This window comes from Petromyzon marinus, chromosome 36 (assembly GCF_048934315.1).
Source record: "Petromyzon marinus isolate PM22_M1 ecotype Great Lakes invasive population chromosome 36, UKy_Petmar_22M1.pri1.0, whole genome shotgun sequence".
In the NCBI taxonomy this organism is placed as follows: domain Eukaryota; kingdom Metazoa; phylum Chordata; class Hyperoartia; order Petromyzontiformes; family Petromyzontidae; genus Petromyzon; species Petromyzon marinus.
Genome location: NC_133702.1, coordinates 1,064,821 through 1,077,252, shown reverse-complemented (window position 1 = coordinate 1,077,252; position 12,432 = coordinate 1,064,821). Strand labels below are relative to the sequence as shown.

The window sequence follows — 12,432 nt, the reverse complement described above, 5'->3', positions numbered from 1 at the left end:
TTGATTTCTTGGCACATTAGTGCGAGTTATATCAGAGCTAGTCCTGAAAGCCCACCCAACACTTGACAAACCCCCAATGACCAGTATTGTGAAGTATAAACATCATGGAATGGGGAATCTTTCATCTAGCAGATTGACAAAGGGTTGTAAATTAGAAGAGTTAAATAAATTAATGTAATTAGCTAGTGATAGGCCATGTGCTGATATTACAAGCAATTACATCAACAGAAATGAAATAAAACATCTAAAGGACTCATTAATGTAGCTATTTTGGCAGTAATTCTGGCACTTTCTTGTGCAATGATAACTCTTTTCACATAAAGTTGACCCCATTTCAAAAACTGTCATTCACGAGGAGCCGACTGTTTTATTTAAATAGCAACAGCCCGTTCTGCCAGAATTATGGAGGTGTAATGTCACGGCCTTAAAATGTCCATCATGGTCCACACAAGAACGATCCAAACATATACACACATGGACGGCATGGCATGGGTGGGGGCCTTCATCCACTGGCGTATTGATAATTAAATTCGTACAATGTGTTACTTTTACACATTCATTATCAATTTCAATCAGTTGCGACTTCAATCAATTTCAAATCGGCAGCATTATGTGACACCAAGAAGCCATGTGAGCAAGCAAGAAGAGGAGGGCACCTGCAGCGAGCGACCGATCTGAGCCGCCACAGCGAGCACGGCCCCGCGCAGGTCCTCGCTGCTCGGGTAAGACTCCATGCTTTCGTCGTCAAAGGTCAGCTGCACCCGGAAATGCGGCAGCGCTCGCCCATCGGCGAGGTCAAAGAGCCGCACGTATGCCTCGATCGTGCGCACAATCAGGTCCCTAAGCTGCACGCGTCCCATGAACGACAACAACAAAAAAAGCAGGAGCTGCAGCACTGAATCGTTTAGAAGTTTATCAGAATCAGAAGTGAATTTCTCAAGTAAAGCCCAATGAGCTAAGAAGCTCTCTTTCAAAGTTGACTCAAAACAAAAGCTCACCACCATCCTCATTGATCAATGGCTCAACCAAAAAAACAGACAACGCTTATTTTGTGGCTGTGTACTTGTGGATATGTAGGTTGTGAGCCCTGGGCTACCCGATATCCACCTCAATCTTTGTTCGTGTGAAAAAAAGACTATGATGGTCATGTTGGGTGTTCTGAGGAGTTGATCAAGCAAGGTGATACTATGATTGGAGTGCTTGACCTGCAATCAGAATGTTGCAAGTTCAAATCTCGGTCAGGGGTTAACTCAGCCCACGATCCTAAGGGTCAATGAAATTAGTGCCACTTTACAGAAAGTCAACAATGGTAATTTTATGGAGAGTCTGGTCCGTGCAACAGGAATGCATACTTTCCATTAATTGCTCCTGACTACTAACAGATAATAGATGGGACCATGAGATCAGGTCATATGTAAGTGCTGGATGGATTGTTGCATTGCAAGACCATCAGGGATGGTGGCAGCTTCAGGATGCCTTCATCCAGCAGACCCTATCTGATGATAATGATGCTTGTGAACACAATGACGTTTTAAGAGTAATTATTGTCCACCATGTCACCATTATAAGTGAGATAATGGTCATGAAAAACAAAACAAAGCATATTAATTCTTATTATTCTTGTTTCCTGAGTGAATGTCCTCCCTTCATGCGGATAAACCGTGTGGCGGCGGCAGTGGCAACAGGCGCACCTGGTTGGAGAGCAGCGTGGAGACGCAGCCGTGGAAGGACTCGGTGGAGTCTGCCTCCGTGCTCTTGTGCTTGTCAGCGAAGAGGCTGACGACGCGGGGAAACCACGAGTGCATGAGCTTCTCCTCGCCCTTCTCCAGTTGCAGCGTCACGTTGTTGCTAAACGCTGTCAGCTCCAGAGGCCCCATCGCCCTGCAATTGTTAGCAGGTAACACCAATGCCTTGTTATGATAAAACATCTACCATTGTTTGAGTTAATCTATAATATATCTGTCTGGCCAGGTAATGCTGTGAGCAAAGTTCTTACAGATCACAGGATAGCCTTATTTTTTAGAAAGCTCCCATCTTCTGGAAGAACAATGTATTTCATAGGAATGCTCTACCATTTTTGAAAGGCCTCTAACATGTTGTGAGCATTGAATTAATCACACAAAATTCTACTATCTTCCAAGGGTCCCGTGCAAACAATAAATTACATGTGACATCTATATTGAGGTGTCAAATGAAAAAAAACACTTTCCGTAACCTTGGCGGTTGACAACCTTACTCCCTGGTGGCAGAACTACAAAGCCAATATTCATATCTGCACACAGACATTCACACTGCCAATTACCAAATAATCAGGAATGCCAGCGATCTCGTAAGTTACTGCTGCTGCAGAGTTACATTGTCAGCAGAGGGCAGTGCGGGAAAGTCAATGATAATGTCCGATGTTGTAACAACCCTGCCTACCCCGGCTTTCACCACCAACCCGCAATGATCAGCGTAGTAAAAATATAGTCGAATGACCCTCACGACTCACAAAACAAGGGGAGGCCCTCATCCAGCAGTGGATTAACTACGGCACTGTACATGTACATTGAGACATAAATAATGTGAATGTGCGAAGCGTGGGTTGAAAGTACTTAATGTATCATAGTGTTACCGGTATCCGGAGAGGTCGAGAAGCAGAGTCTGGGACAGCACCGTATGTCCCATGTCAAGGATGCTCCTCAACGCCGAGTGCATGATATGTAGGTTTCCTAAATACAAATTGTCCTTAATACATTACCAAAGTGGTGCTGTATACACATAGCCAGGGTACACACCAATGAAGGGGAGCTAAACCACAAATCAAGAGTAGTAAGTCATCATGGTTAATGCTGTTCATGCCACTGCACCTTGCTATCACTCAGTTTATTTTGGTAGCTTTCATATTTTAGACATAGTCAACACCCAACTTTCAAGGTATGATTCTTAATTAGTTTATTTTGGATGAGAATGTGGAGGTTGAATGAAAATCTTCTTGGTTCTTTCGGTAAAGTCACATAGAATTATTTTATTTCCATTCTACGTGACTTTACCGAAAGAACCAAGAAGATGAATCCCTGCAGTCACTAATGCTTTAAATCGAAATTGAATAAAAATGTTTAGCTTTAACCCACCACATACCCAGCAAATATGGCAATTGATTTGCCAGAGATTAAATCCAGCATCATCAGGTGTTACTAAAATCTCAGCTCTTCTAGGTCTGATTTTAGAGTTTGACATTGGGAAAATGTTCCCGAGTTTTAGATGAATCAAAAAATTAAGAAAACCAGAGCAGATAAAATGTGTTTTTAATAATACTCAACATCTACATTTTCTGGTGTACAACTAGCATCTGAAAATAATTTAATAAAAACAATCGCTTTTACTGTTGAAACTGTTAACATTTAAAATTCAGTGTTGAATATTTCCAAAAAAGAAACTTAGCACGTAAAAAACCAAGTATTATTATTGAATTCATTTTAAATAAAAATAAGAAAATAATCAAAATTTGTGGCTAAATGCGAAAGTAAACCAGAATTTGTTTTAATTCAAAACTCATCCCAATATCCTACCATCGTCTGTCTTCATGGTTTTCCCACAGTCACAGGCCTCGATGTCTGTGCCCTCCTCTACCCTGCAGATGGGCACCATTGCACCCCTCTGTACCAACTAAAGTTTGGAGTTTGAGTACGACGTCTCGCTGGTAAATACATCCAGCATCATCAAGCAATTTGCCAGAATGCTTGATGATGTTGGAGATTAGGAGCTTATGGAGCGCATAACCTTAGAGGAGAGAGTTACGTTAATGAAGGTAAGCAGTGAAGAAAGCATTCATTCGAGTTTCAGCTATACACTTATCAGGTCATCCGTATTACCTTTGATGTCTTTCCTTGCTGCTTCAAAGCTATCCCTCCAAGGGTTTGAGAAGTCCAGTCCCCTACAAAGCAGAATGCAAGGATCTGCATTAATATACTACAGATGCTAAAGAGACTCATGTAATAGCTAGCGCCATCCTACTGCAGTGCAGGAACGCACAGCGTGTGTGTGTGTGCTGATAGCCTAGCCAATGATGCCCACCATCAATTGTGTCATCTACAGGCTGCACAAACATTTTGCCTGTCAATTTCCCTCTCGGGCAAGATAATAATTTTGCTGGGCCGCCTTTTGACTGCCACACCCCTATCCCCAGCCACTTTAATTTTATTATCAGCTGTGGGTGGGGCTTGGAATCAACAGGCAAAACTGGAGATTATGGGAATCTGACAACTAGAAGTCTCACCCACATTATTCCATAAATGACCTTGCCCCTCCCTCACCCCTCTCATCTCTACCTCTCGTGGAGCGTTGGTGAAATATACACTTTGGCCAACGCGCAATGGGTGAACACATTCTGCAAAAAAGGGCCCAAAAATCTTTAATTTCAATTATAGTATAATATTAATAAAAAAAAACAAATGAATAATTGTCTCTTGTTACGATGAGAATGATACATTTTGGCTTTGATCAAATATGAATAGGCACAAGCGGCTGTAAAGGCAAGCAGAGTAGTAAAACGTAATACGAGACGACAAACCGTACTCTGGCTCCCGAGGTGGAGGAGAAATGTCTTCGTTTTCAAGGCCCTTCACGTTAGGTTTTACCAAAATGTTTTGAACTGGAACACAGAGCACCCCAAATCACGTTGGAATAGTATGTTACTGGACAACACCATGCAGGAAAAATCTCAAATCATGTCGAGTTGAAAAATCCTAATAAACTGGAATTACTGGATGCAGGCTAAGACAACATCAAAATATATACACCGCAAGGCAGGATATTACATAGGATGCATACAATTATATGGAAAACCCCAAAGTACAAAACTACAGAATGCTGCACAGATATGTATGTATGTATGTTGAACTTCTTTCGCACCATACGTAGCCAATTGTGCTCATCGGAGGTGCAGGGGAAGGACAACAAACTAAACACAAAAAGCAGATATGCTGTTATAATCCAACTTACTGCCCTGCCTTCTATAAGTACCACATCGTCACTCAGTGTTTCACAAAAAATATCAAGGATGTTTACTCTGCATGGTCCTTCAACACCACCTACAATTTTATAGATTGCAGGCATACATAATCATCACCAAATGACAAAAAACTGGAGTCAAAGTGGATGAGATGATAATCATCTCCGTTGGTGGCCACAATCCAGTCTTGGAACTACTGGTTCAGTGATAATTATTTATAATACGCAGATGGATAATAATCCAGGCTACGAGCCAACATGGTGTGAGAACACTCCATGTCCATCCATGAAGCCCTCCGCATGGAGTGAAATTATCAAACCACAATGGCGGCACTCCACCCTCGAGGCAAGAGTTGGCTTTTGAAAGAGGATTTATGGGGTAGTTTTTCCAGAAGGCATTTCAAAAGTCGCATTGTTGTGAATCAAAGTGGTTTTGCAAGATGTAATTTCCCTCGCCTGCTATGCAGGAGGTAATGCCATCTGTATATTTGGAGCGTGCGTGTTCTCTCTCTCCGTGTTTCGTGGATTTCGATCTCGTTCCTCTAGTTTTTCCCTCCACATTTAGAAACGTGCGTTTAGGTTATTTGGCTGCCACTATATAATTTCCCACATATGATAAGCCACTTTGTTGAGCTATCATGTGTGGCCAGGTCACCTATAAAATTCAGATATATTTAATAATAGCTCAGTGGGCTTTAGCTGGTAAAATAAAATAAGTTTAGTTGAAAATAGCATCCAAAATATTTATTCAGTTTAGTCTTTCACACCCAACAAAAGAGAAATTGACCTAAGTTGTCTGGAAATACAGCACTGTGATATTGGCATGAGTAAGTCACTACCAATACCCTCACCCAATTCTCTCTCATGCCCTCACTCTCACCCATGCTCTTGTGCATGCTGCTCCGATAGGAAGCGTCGACCTCCTGCAAAAGTTCCTTGAGCAGCTCCTCTTGCCTCAGTGGGACAGGCACCAGGCACAGCATGGCCTCCTGCCAGGAAGGCGGCATGGGTGCCACTGGCCCACTCTCCACATGTCGCTTGAGCGCTAGGTAGTTCAACTGCATTGTTTTGGAAAAGCATAAACACTCATACATCAACGATTTGCTATTCGCACGACATCAACGATGTGTACACTTTTGTCCCAGAGTCAAGAAGTTGTCACATCCCTCATATGCACGTGTATTCTCTGATATTCCAGTTCCTCCAACATGAAAAATGACCATAAAAAATATATCTAGCTAAACATCGCAATGCAGAATCCTATTTAAAATAAGTCCTGCAACCACACAAAAAAATAAGCGAAGCCTCCTGAATGCCTCATTTTTCGCCGAATAGAGTCTCTATTCGGCGAATGCATTCAGACATTCAGATGGCAAAGGTCAACTCTTAACACGACAATGCTACACCACATGTCGATCCTATAAGTTAAAAAAGTGGAGACAGGAATCAAAATAGAAAGTAAATACTGAACACAAATATTATTTTACAATAAAAATGCATGTACGTTTGGCAAAACCACTTTGCATCCTCAAACAGATGGAAATGTTCCCACAGTCTGAATCCTGCAACATATTAGCATAACGAAATTAATGAGCACCCACTAAAGAAAGATCAAACAAGAGATGAAAAGGACAATATGTGTCCTGGCGTAAATAGAAACCCAAGAGAATCCTCACACCAAATCAATAAGGGATGTCTTTATCCCAGTTATACAGGCCCAGCCTCACATTCTAACAATTCCACACCCTCAACTGAGTTTTAGTCACATCAACTCAAGGGATGAATAGTACTGGAACAGGAAGGACTCACCAACTCATTCAGGTTGCAACATTCAGAAAAAAAGTACCTGGAATTTCAAGCAAACACATCACCAGAGCATATGCAATTTGCTGCATATCAAGTAGGCCATAGAGCTAGAGGAAGGGAAATCCTGCAGCAGGAAAGCTAGAAAAAGCCATATGTCTACAACTACCAGAAAGCAGAACCCAGACGTCCAGACTGAGCACGCTCATTTCTTGTCACAATGTCTGGGGCGCAGCTTCGTGGGCTTGACGCCTCTTGTGCCGGACCCCTCCAACACCTCTATCTCCCCTTCCTCTGCTTGAGATAGGTTATGCTATTCCAAGCTATAATTTATTATGGTACTTCACGTTCTTCCTTGTTTTTTTAACACAGAAAATTGACCAAAGTGAGAGCCAACATTGTGCGCATGTCTCCTCTCTGTCATCCCATGATGCCAGGATTCTTACCCTTGTTTTTTTCTGCGTGCTGTTCATCTGCAAAAGAGTCCGAAACATTTGTCAGTTTTGCAAATAAATATTGCATCCAAAATTTAAAATATTCATCCTCATGGCAAAAAGTAATCTTATGCAGCATCGTAAAATTTACAGAATGTCCCTACTTATACAACATTCAGTGAAACAGCATTAGATTAACGAAGATATTGCAATTCCATTGTAGTTATTATGAATGTTAAAAATGCGTAGACTAAATCATATTTACTTTTGTTCCAAAAGACATAACTGAGATACAGTATTTGGAAAGAGTAAATTTTAGCGACAAAAAAAGGCAAAAACAAGCTTGAGACTAATTTTAAAAAAAGCTTCATAAAGCATTCCTCATTGTGGAAGGCCTGTCTCGCCAGTGGACCATCCACCTTGGTTGGTTGTAAAATCGTTCAAGATGAAATTAATTTGAAAGAAAAAAATGCTGAAAATACCCTAATTTCGACAAGTATAATAGCTCATTCATAGTCTCATAACTCTCTGTCTGCAATACAAACAGTGGCCCACAGTTATGGCTGGGGGTTTGTTTCCTGGACTCTGGGGTGTCCTGTTATCACTCTTGAATTATTCATGCTGAACTCCTTTAGCAACAAACCTAACCAACTGTGCTAATAGGAGGTACAAGGGAAGGACAACAAACTAAACACAAAACGTAGTTCAAACAGAAATTAGTTTTCATTTTAGATGAATGATACTCACTACCAAGCTATGCATTGACTAACTGGTAGAGCTCTGACACATGAGAGTGATTATTCACGATGGAAACATATGTCTTGACTGGACTGTGGCTAGGTCTACTGACCGTAGAAGGCAGCTGTGGTTCAGGTGGAGATGGAACCCTTTGCCTGTTGTGTTTTGCTGTCCCCTCATAAACCTTAAGGGCATCGGCCAACCTGTACAACACAATGTGACAATGATTTGGGATTTCCACGGTAATACAGCAATCATGCAGTGGATAGCACAAGATACTATTAACCTAGTGACCTGGGTTAAATTCCCAGCCACGTTTAACATCAATATTGGGTCATATTTAAAAGTCATGTAAAGCTATCAAAGGTACTGGTTTGGCCGAAACAGTCCCGGTTTCTGAACGTTTTTCAAAAAGGCTTGTCGATAAACATGCACAGGAGAGGTTTGTTGCTAGTTCTGGTTGACTTGGCTTATCTGCAGAATGGCAGTGTGTAACTGGAGTTATGGTATAGCTTCCAAGGAGCATTTCGAGATGCTGCCTAGCTGAGGATAGATATGAATAAAGGTTGTGATTTGCTACTCAAGTATTGTGTGCTGTACGATCAATAACAACACCATCATCTATAGAAGTGGAATCATTACCACCAACATCATCACCACGACCATCATCACTGCTGTCATCATCATCATCATCATCCTTGGTCCCAGTGCTGGATAAATGTCTCCACAAATTGATGCCATCTCTGACGATCCTGAAATGCTGCAATCCATCTCAATCTCGCTGCTCCACCTTGGCAGTGACCATCGTCGTTGTTTTTTTTGCATTTCCCAGTGCAGTACAAATGCTGCACTCATGCAGGGGATACCAAGGCCGTGCACAGCACAAGCTCAGTGGAACTTCATCCACCAAAAGTGCATATCAATAGTAAAGTCATTCATCATCATTATCGTCATCGATACATCATTATTCTTAATACATAATCATTGTCAACACCATCAACTTCATCATGATCATCAGCATATAATCATCATAACCGATCCATCATCAGCACATTATTATACATCGATAATCAACCTAGTCATTAGCAATCTATCATCATCAGCACCATCAACCTCGCCATCGTTAATCCACAGTGGGAGATCACAGATAAACAAGTACATTGTATGAGGAAGCGTTTTCCTTGCAACCACTCTTATCTCTAAAATATCCGCTGAACAGGAGTTATCGACAGCAGATATGTCTGTTCGCCTACTGCTGGGCGTGATAAATATCTTTGGATACTCGGAGCAATATTATCCCACGGATAGATTCTTGCAGAGGATGATGTAAATTGGAACACGCAGGCAAAGCGTGTACAGGTGCCAACACCTACATAATCTGCTGTAGCAGCCGCCTCTGGCTCTCACTTCGCCGGTGATGCAGCAGCTTCCTCTGCTTGGGTGTCATCTCCCGAGACATCACAGAGTCCGGGTGGATGATCGGAGGCAAGTGAGGAAGCAAAAGCGAGTCATCCTTGGAAGGCTTGGCAGCCTTCAGTTGATTTGCCATCGCCATATCTGGAAGAAAAAAATTATACACCATTCAATTCGGCTCAATTTAATACATGTAATACATACGAAATAAAGTCTGGTAATCTGTGTGGCACTTGATAGAGTGCTCAACTTACAAACTGGAGAAATGTGAGTTAAAATACTTACCCGGAGGTTAACCCGTTTTCAGGGTGGATAAAATGTATATTACTTTGCAGAGGTCAGCAGTGGCAATTCTATGGAGTGACAACTTCCCTTAATATAAATGTAGAGATGTCACCAGCCCTCAGGGACTCCAACGAACACAATCAGCACCACATCATGGATCGTATGAGCTCAGGACATACAAGTGCCACTTGATGTAAATCACACACACACACGCGCATATCACATTAATCTACATCATTTACAACACGCATCCCTCATAGAGTCACAGCGGTATGGGATGCAATACCATTAATGGCGCTATATAGAATATATATTTTTATTACTGTATAAGGTTGCAACATACTTATGTTAAGATGTCCCTGCTCATCCCTGAGGCAGTGGTGGAAATTCCTCATTGCCATGATAGTGATGAGTTATCCCATAGAACGCATGAACAACACGCAAGTGTTGCAATAGCTACATATTACCAGCACCACCAACATCAACGTGAAGTGTAAACAGGTTTCAAAAGTTAAGCACATCGTGTTTCGCAAATTTCCAATGCACAATTCAAACACTGCGAATTAAGTGTAATAACAGCAATACAAGTTAAATCCGCTTACCGCGTTGTATTATTTAATCCCCGGGTCTTCGTTGAAGGCAACAGTTACCTATGAAACTGTGACAACCTTTATAAATTCGTAAATGCCAAACGATGTTGTAGCATTGCGTTGGCTGCGGAGAGCGCATTGCCGGTACAACAACGCGGGTTGCCGTGGTAACGGCCGCCGTGGGTGGCGCGCGTCGCCGTGACAACCCGACGGCCATCTTGCTAAGGGGGCATCCCCCGTAGTCTGCCGTCACGCGCCAGCCGTGACGACGACGACCGCCGCGGTGACGTCATAGCGGTGACGTCCACCGCGGAGTGCCTAATGCCCCGCTGACAGAGGTCACGGGACAGAAACTAAAAGTCCATGGGTTCATATTCTTGGTTCTTTCGGTAAAGTCACGTAGATTAAAAAAATGTAATAATATTACATTTAAAATAATAATAAAACCAAGATTATGAATTCCTGCAAACACGAAAGTTTTAAGTCGTCCATGGCAGATGCACCCACCTGTGTCTCCCCCACTGTGCCAACTCTGGAATGATATTGCCAATAAACTGCAACTTGAATCACTACTTATGAGATCGATTTTGATTTAAAGCTTTCGTGACTGCAGGGATTCATATTCTTGGTTCTTTTGGTAAAGTCACGTAGAAGAGAAACAATAAAATAATAAAAATATAAAACAATACAATTTTCACGTCGTTTCGACTGCAACACAAGCAATCATCATCAGCTGTGGTTGTCACACCTGATGATGATTGCTTGTGTCGAAACGTCGTGAGAATTTTATTGTTTTATATTTTTATTATTTTATTGTTTCCCTTCTACGTGACTTTACCGAAAGAACCAAGAACACTTATGAGATCTTCACTCAAAACTGCTCTAGAGGAGTTGTAGACCCCTAGCTGCCATTGCTATTCAGTGGCCTAAAATAAAATAAAATGTTTCGCTCCGGATGACCGCTGCAAAGTATTATCTGTATTTTGATTTAGTGTGCTGATCTTAAAGGTGCATTGAAAAATGTGATACTCTGATGCTCCTTTTGTTGTGGAGTAACTCATGCAGCCAGCTATGGCTAAAGGGTTTGGTGTTACATGTTATTTATGTAGTTTATTGTTAAAAATTCGGTCACAGTCCCTATGACCACTGTTACATTGCAATTATGGCTTTATTTTGGTGATTTCAAAAAGTTTTTTGGTTTGGCCATATTTTTGTTTGTTGAAGTACGGAGTTAGACTGATGGCCTTAATCTCAGTTGTCTTGTGGTTGTTGTTGTTTGACTTGCATCCCACTGGGATTTTTGCACACAGCGTTGGTGTATGTTGCTTTTTCAGGAATATTTTGAAGTTTTTTTCCTGGATTTTCTGTTTGCACAGTCACATAGTCACTTTAAGATGTTTTCTTGTTCATGTTTTTGTTTTTTGTTTGTTGTGGTTGCACCCGATTCAAGAGCCGAATGGCTCACAGGGCTATACCAAATAAATGAAACTGAAAATAAACTGCGTTTTACTCGCCTGGCCCGCTCGTTGTTGTGAGCAGCGACGCTCGCAACGTCCTTGACAAAGATGGCCGCCGTGTGCGACACTCGCTCGGCCAAGCCGCCAATTGTGGGGGGGGGGGGGGTTCTTGCCAGCCAATAAGGTTCGCGGGTTGTGCCCACGTGCGAATGTGGCGTTGCCCTGGCAACGCAACTGGGGCCGCGTCGCGCACGCCACCCCACAACACGGGACAGTGTTTGTTGTTGTTGTTGACAGTATCACAGCTGTGAAAAAATAAGAATGGGTTTTACCATTACCTGGCAATAAAACACGTGTTAAGATGTTCGCACGCCAAATAGAACTTTTTTTTTGCAAATAATCAAGTCGGCGTTAACCACACGCAATGCTTGTGGTGAGCATGCAAACAAACATGCCCTGATAGTGATCATTATGTAGTGGGTACAGAGGGAGAGCGAGGCTTCTTGGAGGCAACACGTTTATTTCAACAACACTTATTAACACGAGGGGTAGCTGCCACTTCCACCAGGTAACTGGGAGAGTGGATTCTCCAGGCTAACTCGCCCTAACGCGACTTGGGAGGGGAAGCCGTCAAGCCGGACTCCGACTCGAGTCCTGGATTGGGCTTCTTCTTCTTCAGGAGGACGTCTTCGTGTCTTCAGACCAGCAACGACCACCGGA

The 12,432-nt window shown here is 42.3% G+C and overlaps 1 protein-coding gene across 1 annotated transcript in view; it reads right to left on the bottom strand.

Moving 5' to 3' along the window:
• The window catches only part of DNAH12 (dynein axonemal heavy chain 12), a 105,461-nt gene extending 94,500 nt beyond the window's left edge, over positions 1-10,961 (bottom strand). Inside the window, exons 1-10 of the mRNA XM_032966755.2 lie at positions 10,268-10,961; positions 9,341-9,524; positions 8,080-8,170; positions 7,242-7,268; positions 5,873-6,050; positions 4,558-4,633; positions 3,855-3,916; positions 2,615-2,711; positions 1,692-1,881; positions 657-845 (exon numbers count right to left, since the gene is read on the bottom strand). Of these exons, the coding sequence (XP_032822646.2) occupies positions 657-845; positions 1,692-1,881; positions 2,615-2,711; positions 3,855-3,916; positions 4,558-4,633; positions 5,873-6,050; positions 7,242-7,268; positions 8,080-8,170; positions 9,341-9,522 (1,092 nt within the window). The 5' untranslated portion in view covers positions 9,523-9,524; positions 10,268-10,961. The remainder of the gene's footprint in view (positions 1-656; positions 846-1,691; positions 1,882-2,614; positions 2,712-3,854; positions 3,917-4,557; positions 4,634-5,872; positions 6,051-7,241; positions 7,269-8,079; positions 8,171-9,340; positions 9,525-10,267) is intronic.
• Positions 10,962-12,432: the final 1,471 nt, after the last annotated feature.